The 20,148-nt window shown below is 41.9% G+C and overlaps 1 protein-coding gene across 1 annotated transcript in view; it reads left to right on the forward strand.

Annotated features, from left to right (window-relative positions):
- The window catches only part of LOC310631679 (acyl-CoA (8-3)-desaturase-like), a gene marked incomplete at its 5' end in the record, with an annotated part of 60,660 nt that overhangs the window by 30,711 nt on the left and 9,801 nt on the right, over positions 1-20,148 (forward strand). Inside the window, 6 exon segments of the mRNA XM_083348328.1 lie at positions 2,356-2,484; positions 10,893-10,953; positions 13,083-13,111; positions 13,115-13,156; positions 17,974-18,071; positions 19,558-19,654. Of these exon segments, the coding sequence (XP_083204454.1) occupies positions 2,356-2,484; positions 10,893-10,953; positions 13,083-13,111; positions 13,115-13,156; positions 17,974-18,071; positions 19,558-19,654 (456 nt within the window).

Consider the following 20,148-nt stretch of genomic DNA (forward strand, 5'->3'; position numbering starts at 1 on the left):
AACTACCACCGCCACGTTTGCACAGCTGCCACGTTCGTCCATGTTTGAAGAGCGCGGCAGGCCTCCAAACGGGCGGCGGCAGTTTGGAGAGTGCGCGTGCACCTCTCCAAACCGCTGCCGTCCCATTTGTACAGCTGCCATGCTCGTCCATGTTTGACAAGCGCAGCAGGTCTCCAAATGGGTGGCGGCGGTTCGGAGAGGTGCACGCGCACTCTCCAAACCTCCGCCGTCCCGTTCGGAGGTCTGCCGCGCTCGTCAAACATGAACAAACACAGCAGGTCTCCAAATGGGCAGCAGCGGTTTGGAGAGGTGCGCGTGCACTCTCCAAACCGCTGCCATCCTGTTCGGAGGTCTGCCGCGCTCGTCAAACATGGATGAGCGTGGCAGCTGTATGAATGATGTTGCTTAATGAGTAATGAAATGTCTGCAAGCTCAGAGAGCACCAAGGATCCCTTCATTTCAACCCTGAGCTACAAATATCCTCCTTTATTGAAAAAAGAATGCCTTATTCTCTCGCCGTGGTTACATTTGCGCAAACTGCAAAACTAACCAAAGTTAATATTAACTACATTTTGCTTTTTGTGCAAATGTATTTGCACTTCGCCTTTTAGTGAGTTGTGGGAACAAAAAACGGTGCATGATTACACCAATCGCGCCTATTCCTCGCTTTTTCTCTCACAGTTCAAGGCAGCTAATGCAGAACTGGAATGCGTAACTTAAGTAGCCTCCCAAGGCTCTAACCCAGGCTTGACTAATGCACTCTTCACAGGACAGGATGGGCTGCGCAGAGATCGATGGAGGGCAGCCGTTTGGTTCTCTGCTAAAAGGTCTGCCGAGATAGTTCCTTTCAGAAGGAAAATGGGCGAAGCGGGAGCAAGAAGCCCTGCTTGGAAATGAAAGAAGGCAGTAGGCGATCAGAAGCGAGAAAGTTTTGGTGGCTTCAGGTCCCACTACTTACATTTTACAGAGGAAAATAACTTTTTTTAAAAAAAAAATCATTGATCGTACTATTGCATTTTATTTTCTTCCGACTAGACGTGAGCGCGCATCTTCGTTCTTTTAATTAACTCTTTTAATTAACTCCAAACTACCACCGCCCCGTTTGCACAGCTGCTGCGTTCGTCCGTGTTTGACAAACGCAGCAGATCTCCAAACGGGACGGTGGAGGTTTAGAGAGGTGTGCGCGCACTTTGAACAGCCGCGCTGCAGGAGACGCTCGCAAGGCTTCCTTCAGCCGGGGAAGGGCCCATTGCCTCTGAGGGGGGCCGGGCGGGATCCTCTGAAAGGCTGTTTCCTTCCTCGGCCTGCGAGTCCATCCCTCCCTCCCTGTAAGCTGGCGGCACTGGGCAGCGACAGGTGCGTGCGGCTCAGGATGCGGTGCGGGCGTAGAGGTTGTGTATGTTTTTGCTTGTTCTTCGCATGCTTGTGCATGCCCACATGCGCACGCACATTTTGTGGCTCCCACTTTTTTGTGTGTATGACAGAACCGGTTCTGAGTGGCTCTTTTGCTGTTTCGGGTTGCTGACCCCTGCCCTAGACAAATCTCTCTAAATACACAATCAGCAGAGCAGCACATCTTCCAGTGCTTTGATAGACAGGGTTTGAAAAGGTGATAAAACTCCTTTGCCACCTACTTAAAGTTAATATCAGAGAGCTCAGTACAGTACTCAAATTCTCCCAGCTTTGTCCAAATATGCAATGAATGCTTGAGATTCTTCAAAGCTGCGTTTAATCTTCAAACTGTTTTTGAACCTCTTCAAGATAATTCAGAGTCGGCTGATTCAACCTCTCAAATTTATTTGAAAATCTGATTCAAAGGTTCAGTGGAATCTCCTCTATGTCATGGTTCCGACAGATGAAACCCTTCAAAAGAACTTTGAGGCATTATTTTCCTTAAAGGATCTCTTATTTGGGAAACAAAATATCGGCACTACATAGTTGAACCCAAAAACTAAATTCCCCTCCCCTGGATACAAAGTGACAACATACAATTCCCACCCCCAATAAACAGTCATAAAGCACATTCCCCAATTAGCTTAAAGCACGGGCTTTCTCCCCAGCTCTCCAGCCCGCCTAAAGGTTATCAGTTTGTCCTTGGGTTCCCACGGCAGAGTTATTATTATGGCTAATTGAGCTTGCATCCGAAACCCCCCCTCCCTGCACCAACTAATTCTAAGAATAAGAAAAAGGGGGAAAAGAAAATGGCTGCATTTTCATCTGTTGTCAAAGCAAGAACATCCGATGTTAGCATGTTAACACTCTATATTGCCTCTTCAAAGCAGAATACTGCTGTAGTAAATAGTCAAGTAATCTTTTAAAAGTGCCTGAATGTTTTCTTTCACTCTTCCTGTACAGGGACATTCAGCTAATTGGTGGTCTTTACGCCATTCCCAGCATCATGCTAAACCCAACTGTTTCCAGAAAGACCCAGATGTTGTAATTCATCCTGTTATTTTCTCATTAGGGGAACCTCTTTCTTTGGAGGTAAGAAGCAACAGATTTTACTGAACCCTGGCCTTTCAGATCAGATCAGAAACTGTTTAGCCATTCTACTGTATTGTCAATGTTTAGATTTGAACACAGTATAATTCTTCTGGATAAGATGGCCACAACAAAAGTGAATTTCCATACACCTTTTAAGACTGAGAGAAAGTGACTGGTCAAGGTCACCCAGTTGGCTTTGCCCAAAGAGAGACTAGAACTCAAAATCTTGCAGTTTCTAGCCTGATAGCTTAACTACTACACCAGACTGGTTCTCCTGTTATAGCTCATAGCTATAGACAGGGCTTTTTTCCCCCCATAGAACGCTCAGAATGGTGTTCCGGCAACTTTCTTTACACACACACACACACACACACACACACACACACATACACACACACACACACAAAAGCTGAAGGAAACTGTTCCGGAGAGCCAAATTCTCCTCAGCAGCACACCAAGGAGGCAGCCAGGTTGCAGAGCACCAGAATGCATCACAGCAATGGGCCTTCAGATGGCTCAAATCGAAGGAAATGCGATCTGTACGGGCTAATTCAAAAGTGGGAGGGTAAGAAGGGCCAAGTGTGAACAGGTTGCCTAGCAACCTGCTTAAACAGTCTCTGTAACCGTCAGCTCCTAGTGCCTTGCCTTTTTTAAGCTGGGAATTAAAAAAATGCTAAAAAGAAGGCAATAGAGTGGTATCAAGGAAAATGTATAGATATAGCCAGCAGACATTTAGGGAACCTTTATTTTTCAAACACTGTTCGAATTTTGTTTTAATGCCATGGTGATTCACAATCAAATGTAGTCAGGTTTTTTTTAAAATCCCAAAGCATCTGTTCATTAAATAGAGTATAACAAAGTTTTGGATGATGGAATTATTTTTATCTAAGGATAACTAATGATAACAGCTCTTAAATCTGTTATTTTGTTTTATTTTTGCACAAAAATTGTAAAATTACATTCAGTTATATTTAGAACATGTTGTTAAAATGTATTGGTGTTGAAATAATTAGTGCACACATATACCTAAAACCAGTTTATTGCATTTGGCAATTGTACTAAAAAAATCTCATTGTCAACCAATATAATTCATTTAATTTGAAATCAACTGAAAAATTGATTTAAATTATTTTATTAAAACAAATTAATGGCAATTCTTTTATAAGAAGTTGCCTCAAACAAAATGAAATTTAAATACATTGTGCATTGTGAATGCCTCCTTAAGTAACACCAGCTGCCTGCAATTAGTGCAGGTTCGAGTCCCACCAGGCTCAATGTTGACTCAGCCTTCCATCCTTCCGAGGTAGGTAAAATGAGGACCCAGATTGTTGGGGGCAATAAGCTGACTTTGTAATAATGCCGCTTGGGGTGTGTGTGAAAGCCCTAACAAGCAGGCATATACATAGAATGAAGGCTACTGCTAAGCTTGTAAGCCGCCCTGAGTCTTCGGAGAAGGGCGGGATATAAATGTAATAAAATAAAAATAAATAAATAAATAAATAAATAAATAAAATACCATACTTATTCTATCTTATCCCAAGAGACCTTGAGTATTTTTATGGTGATCAATGTAACAGGAAGATAAGGAAGAATGCTTTGGAAGCATAAGAATGTAATTGTGTTTCTAAATGTCCTACAGTCATGCAAAGGAATAGTACATTACAGAGGAATCTGATTTGTGCTGTGTGCCATGTGTTCAATTAATGTAGCTTGAAAAATAATAGCAGTTGCATATATACATATGGCATGGTGGTTTCTTCAGTCAACAAATTATGAAGCCCACCAAACCTCATAGAACTACAACATGCTACTGAGGTGCTCATCTGAATATTATATAGTATGAATAATATTTACCTTAGAACATTAGCATACTTGAACAAAACAACTGGAGTCATTTAAGATTTTATAGGCTCTTTAACTCAAGCTATCAGACTTTACACCAGGACATGACTCAATTAATTTAGAATCCTTTTTGCACACAAAAATAAAACCATATATACAACAGATGAAAGGCCCTTTGCAATGAAAAAAATGAATGTCTCTAGATCAAGCATGTCAAACTGTTGGCCCACGGGCCAGATGCATCACAACAAAACCGCACCCACCCCATTGCAAGCAATGGGCGGAAAGTACGATACATCATGCAATGTCACATGACATCACGAGTTTGACATGCCTGCTCTAGATAGTTGAATGCTCCAAAATAAATTCTAGACCAGGCCTGTACATGAAGCCTACCAAGCACCCTTGGACAGAGCACAGACTTTTTTTTTAAAAAAAAAGTAATAAAATCACCACCACTGCCCTGAAAGTCATGTTGCCTAGTGCCTCCATGGCTTACCATGACCATGAGGTCCAACACTGTAGATGCTCCTCTAGTCACCAAATCATTGATTAGCCCACCAGCATTCTTTTGCAGACCACAAAGATTTTTAATTTATCAGTGTGGGCCTTTCCCTTCTACAAGTTGCACAGACCTCTTCTAGATTTTCCTCTTGCCTTTCTGAGTTAACTCCTTGGTCTGTCACTGAGCAAGAATTGACTTTGTAGGGAAGCATATTGTCATTTGATATATATTTAAATTATGTTCTACCTTTATTTACCAATTATATAATAGTAGTATGCAATTCACATGGGGAGGTTTGGGGCAAATTACAATAGAAAAAAATATTTTTAAAATCATAAGATTAAAACATAAAAGCAGGGCTTTTTTCTCATAGAATGCTCAGAATGGCATTCCAGCACCTTTTTTTGCAGCAAAAAAGCTTTTGCACAAGCTATGCTACTCCCTCTATTGGCTTTCGAAAGCCAATAGGAATTGCTGCTGAGCATGGCAAAAGACCCGGCCGGCAAACATTGCACCAGCAAGTTGTCTGCAGCGAAGTTGAGTTGGCAGGAACTTTGCATCCCTCCTTGCTGCCCAACTACACCATCTCAACTAGGTAAATAAGAGAGGACAAGGAGTGGGAGGTGGGTTCTGCGGAGTCCATGTGCACTCCTTCCTTGTGCTCACCCATGTCAGCCAGGCTGATGGCCTACCCGGTGCTGGACCTGCGCCACTGTTGCCTCACCTAAGTGGCTGCCCTGCATCGCCTGGCCCGCACCGCCTCCACAGCCCGCCCTGCACATCCCTGCCATATAGAGTGGGCCCTGCTGCTCCCACAACACCAACCGCTCTGGCTCTGGCCCTGGGGGTCAGTCAGCCGCCAACACCTCTTGCGCCCATGACTGCAGCAGCGCTGCCCCCCCACCTCCTGCACCTGCCAGGATGAGAGTTCCGGCATCTTTTTTTTTAAAGTACTGGCTATACATAAATATTATGAATTGGACTACTGGGTAATTATCTCACTGGAATGACTTTATAAGGGTGTACAAAAGGATTCTGAGGAAAGCAGCAAGCTTTTATGGCCATGAGTGCAATCCTAAGAAGGTGTGTTAGGGAAGCAAAGTAGCAGGTTGTCTGCTTGTCCAAAACCCTAACAGCTCAGGTAGGATAAAACATGGAGAGTGCTATGGAGCTAAAGCATCTATTTGTTTCTGTTTGCTCCTTCTCTGGTTAATGTTATGAATTCAGCTGACTATTGTGTGAATTACCTCAGTGGATTGTTTCAGATTTGATAAGCATATTCTGCCTTGGCTCTTTCTTAAAATAGCAGTAGCAATAGTACTTTGACTAGTATACCATGTCACAGTGCTTCACAGCCCTCTCTAAGTGGTTTTCAGAGTCAGCATATTGGCCCCAACAATCTAGGTCCTCATTTTACTGACCTCGGGAGGATGGAAGGCTGAGTCAATCCTGAGCCAGTGAGAATCGAACTGTCAGCAGCCAGCAGTCACCAGAAGTAGCCTACAGTACTGCATTCTAACCACTGCGCTCTAAAACAAAGAAAATATAGAATTACTTATGCCTCACAGGCTGAAATAGAAAATGTTTTATCTTTGAGGATAAAAATCTCAAAAAGAAGAAGCTGCCTCTTTAGATAAGATTCTGGATTCCCTTTCTGTTGTTAATTCACACCTACTGATACCAGTCAGCACATTAATTGAGCCAGCGATAGGATAGTGTGGCTGAAGAGCTGATATTGGGACAATGGAGCACTTTGAACTCAGAAGATCCTGGTCCATCAATAATGCTTTCCTTTGGGGCCGTCTACTAATGGAAAAATTAGTAAAAGTTTTATATAGTGTTTCTGCTACCAAAAGATACCTCTTCCTGTCCTGGCTAAAAAAATCTAAAGTTAAGAATGCTCTTTCCATATTTATATAGTAGGACTTAGTTCAAAAGCCACCTCACTCTGCCATCTGTTTCTGCATCTGGAAACTTTGCAAATAAAGACTACAATCTACTCTAACTACCACAATTACAGTCTATTAATGTGACAGTTGTGTGCATCTCACTTTTCTTCCCTTTTTCTTGCCTGAGTATTTATTTCAGAGAGCAGCTGAAAAAGACGTTATAAAAATGGAGCCTTAAAGTATAATTATATAAAACTGACCCCTTCATGGATTACTGCCTTGTCGTGGCGAAGGGGCTTGCGTAATTCAATGAAGCTATGAGCTATGCCGTGCAGGGCCACCCAAGACGGACAGGTCATAGCAGAGAGTTCTGACAAAACGTGATCCACTGGAGAAGGAAATGGCAACCCACTCCAGTATCTTTGCCATGAAAACCCTATGGACAGTACCAAAAGGCAAAACGATATGACGCTGGAAGATGAGCCCCTCAGGTCGGAAGGCGTCCAATATGCTACTGGGGAAGAGCAGAGGGCTAGTACTAGTAGCGCCAGAAAGAATGAAGCGACTGGGCCAAAGCCGAAAGGACGCTCAGCTGTGGATATGTCTGGTGGTGAAAGGAAAGTCCGATGCTGTAAAGATTTTTTTCTCCATAGGAACCTGGAATGTAAGATCCATGAATCAAGGCAAGCTGAACGTGGTCAAACAAGAGATGACAAGACTGAACATCGACATCTTAAGTATCAGCGAACTAAAATGGACAGGAATGGGTGAATTTAATTCAGATGACCATCAGGTATACTACTGCAGGCAAGAATCCCTCAGAAGAAATGGAGTAGCCTTCATAGTCAATAAAAGAGTAGGAAAAGCAATACTGGGATACAATCCTCAAAATGACAGAATGATCTCAGTTCGAATCCAAGGCAAACCATTCAATATCACAGTAGTCCAAGTCTATGCCCCAACCACCGGTGCTGAAGAGGATGAAATTGACCGGTTCTATGAAGCCCTACAGCACCTTATAGAACTAACACCAAAAAATGATGTCCTTATAATCATGGGGGATTGGAATGCTAAAGTAGGAAGCCAAAAGATAACCGGAATAACAGGCAAGTTTGGCCTTGGAGTACAAAATGAAGCAGGGCACAGGCTGATAGAATTTTGTCAAGAGAATATGATGGTCATAGCAAACACTCTTTTCCAACAACCCAAGAGACGGCTCTACACATGGACATCACCAGACGGTCAACACAGAAATCAGATTGACTATATGCTCTGCAGCCAAAGATGGAGAAGCTCTATACAGTCAGTAAAAACAAGACCAGGAGCTGACTGTGGCTCAGACCATGAGCTTCTTGTTGCAAAGTTTAGGCTTAAACTGAAGAAAGTAGGGAAAAGCACCAGGCCAGTCAGGTATGAATTAAATCATATCCCCGTTGAATATACAGTAGAGGTGACAAATAGATTTAAGGAATTAGATCTGATAGACAGGGTGCCTGAAGAACTATGGACAGAGGTTCGCAACATTGTACAAGAGGTAGCAACCAAAACCATCCCAAAGAAAAAGAAATGCAACAAAGCAAAATGGCTGTCTGAGGAAGCTTTGCAAATAGCTGAGGAAAGGAGGGAAGCAAAAGGCAAGGGAGAAAAAGAAAGATACGCCCAATTGAATGCAGAATTCCAGAGAATAGCTAGAAGAGATAAGAATGCCTTCTTAAACAAACAGTGCAAAGAAATAGAAGAAAACAATAGAATAGGGAGGACCAGAGATCTTTTCAAGAAAATTGGAGAGATGAAGGGAACGTTCAATGCAAAAATGGGCATGATAAAGGACCAAAATGGCAGGGACCTAACAGAGGCAGAAGAGATTAAGAAGAGATGGCAAAATTACACAGAAGAACTATACAAGAATGAGCTTAACGTCCCTCATAATCACAATGAGGTGGTCACTGACCTCGAGCCAGACATCCTAGAATGTGAAGTGAAGTGGGCCTTAGAAAAGCTGAGCAACAACAAAGCTAGTGGAGGTGACAGTATTCCAGCTGAGCTATTCAAAATCTTAAAAGACGATGCAGTAAAAGTGCTACACTCAATTTGCCAGCAAATTTGGAAAACTCAACAGTGGCCACAGGATTGGAAAAGATCAGTTTACATTCCAATTCCAAAGAAAGGCAGTGCCAAAGAATGTTCAAACTATCGCACCATTGCACTCATTTCTCATGCTAGTAAAGTTATGCTTAAAATGCTACAAGCTAGACTCCAGCAGTATGTGGATCGAGAACTACCAGAAGTACAGGCAGGATTTCGAAGAGGCAGAGGAACTAGAGATCAAATAGCCAACATACGCTGGATCATGGAGAAAGCTAGAGAGTTCCAGAAAACATCTACTTCTGCTTCATTGACTATGCTAAAGCCTTTGATTGTGTGGATCATAACAAACTGTGGCAAGTTCTTAAAGAGATGGGAGTACCAGAACATGTTATTTGTCTCTTGAGAAACCTATATGCGGGCCAAGAAGCAACAGTGAGAACTGGACACGGAACCACTGATTGGTTCCAAATTGGGAAAGGAGTCCGGCAAGGCTGTATACTGTCGCCTTGCCTATTTAACTTATATGCAGAGCACATCATGAGAAAGGCAGGGCTAGATGAATCAAAAGTTGGAATTAAGATTGCTGGAAGAAATATCAACAACCTAAGATATGCAGATGATACCACTCTAATGGCAGAAAGTGAAAAGGAACTGAAGAGTCTCTTGTTGCGAGTGAAGAAGGAGAGTGCAAAAGTTGGGTTGAAACTAAACATTAAGAAAACCAAGATCATGGCATCCGGCCCTCTCAATTCCTGGCAAATAGATGGGGAAGAAATGGAGGTAGTGACAGATTTTATTTTCCTGGGCTCCAAGATCACTGCAGATGGGGACTGTAGTCAAGAAATTAAAAGACGCTTGCTCCTCAGGAGGAAAGCCATGGCAAATCTAGACAGCACACTAAAAAGCAGAGACATCACCCTGTCAACAAAAGTCAAGGCTATGGTCTTCCCAGTTGCAATATATGGCAGTGAAAGTTGGACCATAAGAAAGGCTGAGCGCAAAAGAATTGAGGCCTTTGAACTATGGTGCTGGAGAAGACTCCTGCGAGTCCCTTGGACTGCAAGGCGATCAAACCGGTCCATCCTAGAGGAGATCAACCCTGAGTGCTCTTTAGAAGGCCAGATCCTGAAGCTAAAACTCAAATACTTTGGCCACCTAATGAGGAGGAAGGACTCACTGGAGAAGAGCCTAATGCTGGGAAAGATTGAGGGCAATAGAAGAAGGGGACAACAGAGAATGAGGTGGCTGGATGGAGTCACTGAAGCAGTAGGCGTGAGCTTAAATGGACTCCAGAAGATGGTAGAGGACAGGAAAGCCTGGAGGAACATTGTCCATAGGGTCGCGATGGGTCGGACACGACTTCGCAACTAACAACAAATATAAAACTGGCAAAGCCTTTGGGAAAGAAATTCTAAAATAGCAAAAGTGGTAGCGTACAAAGAAAATTTATATAAATTGTTTTATAGATGGCATTTAACACCAGTGAGGTTAGCAAAAATGTTTAAAAATATATCAAGCAATTGTTGGAAATGTAAACAAAAAACAGGCACTTATTACCATCTTTGTTGGACATGCTCTAAAGCTAAAAGATTCTGGTTAAGAATACATAGATGGTTAGAGAAAATGATTAAAAAAACATATAGATTTTAAGCCAGAATTATTTTTGTTAGACGTAATTGTAGGACATTATGAGAAAGAGTGTATATATTTAATTTTACATATATTAACTGCAGCAAGAATTGTATTCGCTCAACATTGGAAAAATGAAGATTTACCAATGGAGGAAGAGTTAATTAAAAATCATAGAGTGTCAGAAATGGATAGATTGACACTGAAAATGAAAGAGAAAGAAGATTCAGTTTGTTTTAGAACATATGATACCTTTTATCATTGGTTAGAAAAATGAGGTAGAGAGAAAGGAACTTAATATGTATTGGTAAGTTAAATGTTGGATCCCTGACGATATGTTGCTGATAAAATATTAAGCACTTATGATTATAAAAATTAATATATATATGTATGTATGTATGTATAATTATCTAGTGAAGGATATTTGTTTTTTCATGACTTTCTTTCTTTTACAGTTGGGTTTGCAGAAAAAGAAATACATGCCTTATAACTATCAGCACAAATATTTTTTCTTCAGTTGAGTATCTGATTTTTTCTCCTACCTCTAACTAAGTGTAAATGAAGGGTTTTTTGTGTAAAAAAACAACTTTCACAAAATAGCTGTGGATCATCTTTGGACTCTATCTTTTCCATCATGAGTTCATGGACAGATTATATATGCATTCTGCATAATGCCCAGCCCAGTGCAGATTAATAACAACTCTTATGACGTATTAGTAATAAGTGTCTATGGCATTCAGCTTTTTGGTGCTTTTTCAAGAGGCAACTGGACTTTGTTTTTCTCTGAAGACATTTCGCTTCTCACCCAAGAAGCTTTTTCCATTCTGACTGAATGGTGGAGAATGGAAGAATTTATATCCTTTGCAGTCTTATTAGTAATAAGATAAAGAGAAGGAGGAGGAGGAGGAGGGGGAGAAGAAGAGCAGTGGCAGCAACTGCAGAACATTGCAGAGGATGAGGAGGAATTCTTTTCTTTCTCAGAGCAAACAGACACCCCTGTACATTTAAGGTGGAGGGAGGCGTCCTGATTCTAAGTCCACGTCTTCAAAAGCAGCCTACGCCTAAACAGTGCAAAGAGAGCCGAAGGGGCTACTGCACTTTCTCTTGCAACTGCTCAATTATTTGGTGCTCTAACAGGACCATCCATAATCAAATTAGAGTGGAAGAAAATTGCCATGGAAGAGAGACTGGAAAATAATGCAAATAATGCTTGACCAGCAGTTGCTTTTCTTTTTGAAACTACTTTATTCATAAGAGCATCAATGGTGCCTGCTGGATCCCACCTCTGGCCCAACAAGTTCAGGAGGCCATTCTCACAATGACCTACCAAGGAAACCCACTGGTCTCCCTTCAGACAGGCAGACTGCCATCCAGGCTAATAGCCATTGATTCGCATGACTTCCATGAATTGGTCCAACCCGTTTTTTGAAGCCAAACAAGCTAGTGGCCACCACCTATAACTGCTTACAGCAGTTCAGAGGGGACCTCTGTCATATGATTTTTTTTTTACCTGTCTCCAATTAAATTGACTCTTCAGTCTGAGTCTCAAGAACCACAAAAGCCCTGGACTCTGAACAAGTGGTTTCTGTTTTTTTAAAAAAAATATTTTCCTTTAAGGGTTAGGGAGATATTTTATTTTGAAATAAACCCAAGATATAAAGGTGAAATGTGAAACTTACAAGTTTATCTGTGTTTTTATATTGCCTCTACTTTATATTTTATTCTATTGCTATTTCTATATTGTTATATTAATTACAGTTATTATAATGACTGCTATTATTATACTCTATTACCAGACTTGATAGTAATATTATATAACAATGTTTTCTTCTTACAAACATTGTTCTCCCTTAATTCCTCTCTCTGGAATTTCTTCTCCTTTTCTTCTTCTCAGCAACTAGAGCACTTGCAACTTTTCTTATCTTTTCTTCTGACTATTCACACACACACACACACACACACACACACACACCTTGAAGGAAAATCACCTTTTATTCAGCTGATTCCAATAGAAGGGAATATTTGTAGCTCAGGGTGGAACTATGGGGTCCTTAGTGATCTCCGAGGTCAGTAGTTTTCTTGCAGACATTTCATTACCCAGCTAGGTAACATCATCAGTGCTAGAAGGTAGTGCGGTTTGCTCTCTTTATATATTCTAATAGTGGCTTGCCCTGTCTCTTGCTTTAGGTTTTATATTTTTGTAAGTTGCCCTGAGCTGTGTTTTACAAGATGGGCAGCTGTGCCCTTTATAAATGAATACATAAACTTAAAAGCGGGTCTCACTGGATTTACCAGGGCTTTCTTCTAAATAAACCTGAGTAGATGAAGGTAGTATTTAGATTAAGGTAGTATTGTCCACTTATCACCAGGAATAATAGAGATATTTTTAACTCTTTCAAGTGGATTTTAGTCAATTGGTTCTAATGGAGTCAACACAGTTTGAGTGGCACAATTCAGGCAGTGTCTGCCATGTACATGTTTTGGGGTTTGATTTATGATGAGATTTCCAAGTACAATTATAATGTTTCCAAAATGTTAAATACAAAATATTTGAGGAGTGTGGTTGATACTTCCTGTTTCTATATATCTCCTCTGTGTTTAAAAAGGACAATTAATGGCTATATGCATCTTGTTTCCTTCTACAGTATTGCCACTGATTGTAGGGCTAACTTTTTAAGTTTACTCATTGTACTTTATATTCCACCGCAAACTCTGGAGGGTGAGTATACAAATAATCCATTTTGTTGTTGTTGTTGTTGTTAGTTGCGAAGTCGTGTCTGACCCATCACAACCTGATGGACAACGTTCCTCCAGGCCTTCCTGTCGTCTACCATCTTCTGGAGTCCATTTAAGCTCACGCATACTGCTTCAGTGACTCCATCCAGCCACCTCATTCTCTGTCATCCCCTTCTTCTATTGCCTTCAATCTTTCCCAGCATTAGGCTCTTCTCCAGTGAGTCCTTCCTTCTCATTAGGTGCCCAAAGTATTTGAGTTTTAGCTTCAGGATCTGGCCTTCTAAAGAGCAGTCAGGTTTGATCTCCTCTAGGATTGACCGGTTTGATCGCCTTGCAGTCCAAGGGACTCGCAGGAGTCTTCTCCAGCACCATAGTTCAAAGGCCTCAATTCTTTGGCACTCAGCCTAAATAATCTATACCAAATATTAAAATACTGAGATTTTCCGCCCCATGGTAGGTTTCTAGGTTTAGAATTTTATTTCCTTAAGAGGGAATGAAAAAGCTAAACCATTTTATTTATTTATTTATTATATTTTTATACCGCCCTTCTCCCGAAGGACTCAGGGCGGTATAAATATAAAAACAAAATACAAAAGTTAAAAAACGATTAAATATTATGCCCAAGTTTAAAACAGTAATTAAAAGCATATTAAAACCCCAACCCTAACCCATCAAACCAGGTCAGATTGCACAAATGAATAAGTTTTTAGATTGCGCCGGAAGGAGCGAAGGTCGGGGGCCATCCGGAGCTCAACCGGCAAGCGGTTCCACAGGTCTGACGTGCCCACAGAGAACGCCTTCCCCCTGGGGGCCACCAATCGACATTCTTTGATCGGAGGCACCCTGAGGAGGCCCTCTCTGTGGGAGCGCACTGGACGGAGGGAAGTTGACACCGGCCGCAGGTGTTGCCGTAGGTAATCCGGACCCATGCCATGTAGGGCTTTGTAAGTCATTACCAACACCTTGAATCTCACCCGGAGGACAACCGGCAGCCAATGCAGCTCGCGGAGCAAAGGTGTAACATGGGAGTATTGGGAGACTCCCAGCACAACTTGCGCGGCTGCATTCTGCACCAGTTGGAGCCTCTGAGTGGACTTCAAGGGCAGCCCCATGTAGAGAGCATTACAGTAGTCTAGACGAGAGGTCACGAGCGCATGAGTGACTGTATGCAAGGCATCCCGGTCCAGATAGGGTCGCAACTGGCGCACCAGGCAAACCAGGGCAAAGGACCCCCTAATCACAGCTCCAATATGCTCTTCTAAAGAGAGCTGTGAGTCTAGAAGGACCCCCAAGTTGCGTGCCCTATCTACAGGGGGTAATAGCTCACCCCCCATGGCAAGAGATGGAATAATCGGAATTTCCCGGGATGCCAGCACGAACAGCCACTCAGTCTTGTCAGGGTTGAGCCGAAGCCTGTTCCTCCCCATCCAGACCCGGACCGCCTCCAGGCAACGGGACATCACGTCGAGGGCATCACTGAGGTGGTTTGGGGTTGAAATAAAAAGCTGGGTATCATCAGCATACTGATGATACCCAACTCCAAAACCATGAATGATCTCACCCAGCGGCTTCATATAGATGTTGAACAGGAGAGGCAAGAGGACCGATCCCTGAGGGACTCCACAAATGAGAGGCCTCAAGGTCGACCTCTGCCCCCCTGCCAACACTGACTGCGAACGTCCCAGAAGGTAGGAGGAGAACCACTGAAAGACTGTGCCTCCCACTCCCAACCCCCTGAGACGTCACAGCAAGATACCATGGTTGATGGTATCAAAAGCCGCTGAGAGGTCTAAAAGGACTAGGACAGAGGAGCAACCCCTGTCCCGAGCCCGCCAGAGATCATTCACCAGCACGACCAATGCTGTCTCCGTGCTGTACCTGGGCCTGAAACCCGATTGGTACGGGTCTAGATAATCAGCTTCATCCAAGAACAAAGGGAGCTGCTGTGCCACCACGCTCTCAACAACCTTCGCCATAAAGCGAAGGTTGGAGACCGGACGAAAGTTGTTTAATAATGCTAGGTCCAAGGCAGGCTTCTTGAGGAGGGGTCTCACCACCGCCTCCTTCAAGGCGGCGGGAAAGCTACCCTCACTCAAAGAGGCAGTGATCACTGCCTGGAGCCAGCCTCGTGTCCCATCCCGGGCCGCATAAATCAGCCAGGAGGGACACAGGTCCAACAAACACGTGGTGGAGCTCAGCTTCTCCATGATCCTGTCCACTTCTTCAGGAGTCACAGGATCGAACTCCTCCCAGATAACATTGACAAGACTGCCCGTATCCTCATCATCAGACTCTGCCCAGTCGGAGTCCAGACCGGTCCGGATCCGAGCGATTTTGTCCGACAGAAATCGACTAAACTCCTCGACTCGACCCTGCAAGGGCTCCTCCCTCACCTCCTGATTAAGGAGAGAGCGAGTTACTCTAAACAGGGCGGCCGGGTGATTTTAGGACCATATAAAAATTGGCATGCAGATATTGTTAATAGGAAAGTCAATGCCACCCAATTCTAAAGTGCTTCCAGATGAACTATTACTGGCTATCAAAAGGCCTTTTATGAAGAAGACATTAAATTTTTGTATAAGGAAACAAACATATAGAAGGCATAAGGAAAGTTGGAGGCATAGAGTTGGACAATGACATTGGTTGAACTAAGAATGTACAAGAATTACAATCCAGTTTTCTCAAGTAGTGATTTTGAGGGCTTTGATTCAGGAATTATTGATGGTGGCTTGAACACAAATGTAAAGTCATGGTTCATCTTTCTTTTTTTAAAAAGGTCTAGATGGATTGGAAATCAGGTTGGACTTACTTTTTTTCTAATAGAGATGATGGCAAAAAAGACTTTTCCAGCCTTATTTGCCATGCACTATTGTCAAGCATCCTAATTAAAAATGGATGAAATTTTGTGGCTTAACCAAAGCTAAAAAAAATTCTACATTTTCACCTGATATCACATAAACATGTCAGTGACTGAAAATAACGAGGGTGGAGGTTCATTCTCTCAGCCTGTAGGCTGGTTTCTGAACGTTTCATTAACAGGCTAGGTAACATCTTCAGCAGAGTTTAGGAATGGCATTGTTGGTATTCTTCTGCTTGTAATGGTTTCAGGTGGTCAGTAGATCTTGTGATGGTGAAGTCATGTCAACTGAGGGTCACATCAGGGTCTTGTGATGACTCGGGTTTGGATTGTGTCAAGTGAGGAGGGTCTTGTGATGAGTCCTGTGATGGGGAGGTCACATCAGGTCAGAGTCATTGGGAGGTGAAGTGCTGGTTGGGGGGGGTGTCCATGGGTTGGTTGAAGGTCATTGCTGTTGCTGGTTGGTTGTACAGTTGATTTGAATTCTCAGGGGTTCATAGGTTAGTTGTAGATTGATGTGTCTATTGATGGAATTGTTTGTGGAGTGCATGGTCAATGATTCTTGTATTGCTCCAATCAAATTGGTGCTGTGTGGTGTCAATGTGGGTAGAGATCATGGCATTTAACTACCAGCTGGTGTTCATGGAACCTGGTTTTCAATTGACATGACGTTTGTCCCAATAGAATTGGTTGCAATTGTTACAGTTGGTTTTGTAAATTACATTATTTCTTTCATCCTTCTGTATCTTTTCTTTGGTTCTGGATAATTCCTGGCACAGTGAGGCTGTGGGTTTGTGGATTATTGCTATTCCTAGAGGATGGGGAATTCTGGTTGTCATTTCTGACACCCCCTTGTGTATAGTAGGGTTCATTTTTGCATGGTGGTTGGCTGTGTGGTGCATTGTGGTTTGGCTGCTGTGTGTTGGAATATGAAGTTTTTTAGATAGGCATTGTAGAGAAAGATGTCAGGCAGCCCTTTCTCTTCTGCTTTTCTTAGTGTTGTGGTGCTGCAGTGTGTCTTGGCCCTTCTGAAGAGGGTCTGGACACAGCTTCTTTTGTGTCTAGTGGGGTGGTTGCTCAGATCCTCAGCTTCACAATTCCATCAACAGACTCATCGATCTACAACCAGCCTACGAACCCCTGAGAATTCAAACCAACCACACAACCAACCCGCAACAGCACTGACCTTCAACCAACCCATGCAAGTCCCCCCTCAAACAGCACTTCACTTCCCAATGACCCTGACCTGATGTGACCGCCCCATCACAGGACCCTGACCTGATGTGACCCTCACCTGACATGATCTCACCATCACAAGAACTACTGACCACACAAAATGCTTATAAGCAGAAGAACACCAATCCTGACATCCCCTAAACTCTGCTGATGATGTTGCCTAGCCTGGTTCTTTAACCCACAAGCTTAAAGAATGAACCTCCACCCTCATCCCTCCATCCAAAGTACAGATAGTTGCCACTATTGAAAACTGAAAACAACATTTTTAATGAGCTCAAACAGATCCACATACACACCAACATTGAAGCTTACAACCACCCATTTTCTTGTATTGATAGTCACTATATAAAAAGATTGTTTTTGCTGATTAATTTTTAAAAATCCTTATAACAACATGCAAAGAAACTTCTCTCCTTTTCCATCATTTTCAGGAATGATGTGAGCTCAAAATATTGCACTTTTTAAAAAAACAAGCATACTCAATCTTGTCTGGTGAATTTTTCTATGGGTCTTTTCAATCTGTTAAATCTGTCAATCTATTAAAAAAAGCAGCCAGGATAGAAAATGGCTTTGTCTAAGTGGCAGTAAACAAATCAGATTTTCCAGAAGATACACATCTAGAACTCATTACTATTCCATGTAGGGTGCCTACTTGAAATAAGGGAAGATGCTATTCTAATGTCTGTTCCTTTTCTTCTTTTCTGCAGGAAATGGCATGGACATTTGCATATTTTATCCGATTCTTTATTGCCTTCAACCCCATATTGGGATTCAAGGGTGTTCTGGGATACTTCGTTCTTTTGAAGTACTGTTCATCATATGTACTATTTTCTTTGTGTTTCACCATTCCTTCACAGACCCTGACTATTCACTAGATCAGGGGTCTTCAAATTTGGGCCTTTTATGACTTGTGGACTTCAATGTCCAGAATTTCTCAGCCAGCATACCTGGCTGAGGAATTCTGGGAGTTGAAGTCCAGAAGACATAAAAGGGCCAAGTCTGAAGACCCCTGCTCTAGATTACCCTTTCCCAAACTTGCCCACTTCCATATGTGTGGGCTTCGGTTCTACCATTGGCAGTAATGGCTTTGTTGGCTGGGGAATTCTGGCAGTTGAGTTGAGTGCCCAGGCTGTGGAAGGCTGTTCTGAACTTACCCCAAAACATCCCCCCCCTGTTTTTAGGACACACACACTCATTTTCTTCCTGTTGAAGACTGGTGCACATACATTCATCACTTACTGACTGCAGCATACATTTTTTTACAATCTGCATATTTGAATCAATCATCACATATATGCAAAGCATCAAAGTGGTTCTTCATTTTGACTGAACCTTAGATGAAGTGCCACTTTGATGTAACTCAATGAGTTGAAGCAGTCCTCAATTCTAAGTGCCATACTGAATTGTCTACCACAGGACAGTGATTTTCCAAAGGCTTGAGTACCCGGAGACAACAGGACTAGCCATCTTTCTCCCAATAGCAGCAGAGATTTTCAAAGAATACTAAGTTTGCAAACAGCACTTTCTAATCACTTTCAGAAATTTCTGATTAACTACTTCTAAGCTATTAGAAAGACAAGTTTGAAAATGCAGGATAAATTTGCCTTTCAACCTAAAACAGAAGAAAGCTTTGATTATAAGTTTATCTGAAATAATCAGCCAAAAGTTAAATATGATTTTGATCTTAGAAAGTAACAGATAGGCTAAAGATCCACATAAAATTGGAATAGCAAAACTTTTATAATAAGATTTTGGAATTAATTATAAAGTACATAGAGCTTCTTGTGGGAAATAGATCCTGTTTTGGTTTTTATAGAACATGATACTGATAAATAATTTCATTATTTCAAAAACTGGACATAAGAGGGGACTAAAGATTTTAAGTAGAGGAAAGATATACAGGCCTACAAGATAGTACAAAATGTTATGAAAATAAAAACAATGAAGGACAAGAACTGAATTAGAAAATAGTGGCCATAATATCAGTAGTGTCATAATGATGATGCTTTAATGGATAAACCATGTCCAAAGGATGTTATCAAAGAAATGTCATTTTTAGAACAAATTTTCATAAGATGGAGGTTTACAACGCCACTTGCTTGGTCTGGTTCCCAGCAAGCCATGAACTAGTATTGGCCTGCAGCCCTGGGGATAGGGACCCCTGCTCTAGTGAATGATTTGCATTGTAAGCCTAGCAAACAAGCCAATAAAATGTCCCATTGTTCTATTTAATGGTTGATTTGTGTAGATATAGTTTCACTTTCTGACTTTGCTTCATTTCTGTCTCTCAGGGTTCTTGAGAGTATCCTATTTACATGGATATCGCAGATGAGTCATATTCCTATGCACATTGATCATGATAAAAACATGGATTGGTTCTCTACACAGGTAAGAGAGATCTCAAAGATAAAATTGATGGCTGCACATGATTAAACTTTAATCTTAAAGTTGCACTTGTCTGTAATTTTATTATATGACAATAATTCACAGATCCATAATAATCCAATTACCACAGCATCAACTATAATCTGCATAGGTGAAAACTGAATTACTTTTTGGAAGTTATTTTTACCTATTTTCCTATCATAGAAAAATTTGAAGTGTGTTTAGAAATACCATGTCTTTTCTTACAGGTTATGATTGCCCTCACTTTTAGTTGGACTTTATAAAAATGGAAATGAGATGAACAAAACAAATATCTTTTGGACTCATTTTAAGATAATAGCACCAAAGAGAAACCAGCCAGTGCAGAAATCATTTCTCTCTTTTCCATTCCCAGCATCAGGTTTTCATCAAGATCAGGACATTCTTTTTAAAGAAGGAGGCTTGTGAGTTTGAATCTTACCAGACAACCTGGTTCAGTCTGGAATAAGCAAGGAGAA

The sequence above is a fragment of the Vipera ursinii genome, assembly GCF_947247035.1.
Source record: "Vipera ursinii genome assembly, chromosome: 1".
NCBI classification, from domain to species: Eukaryota; Metazoa; Chordata; class Lepidosauria; order Squamata; family Viperidae; genus Vipera; species Vipera ursinii.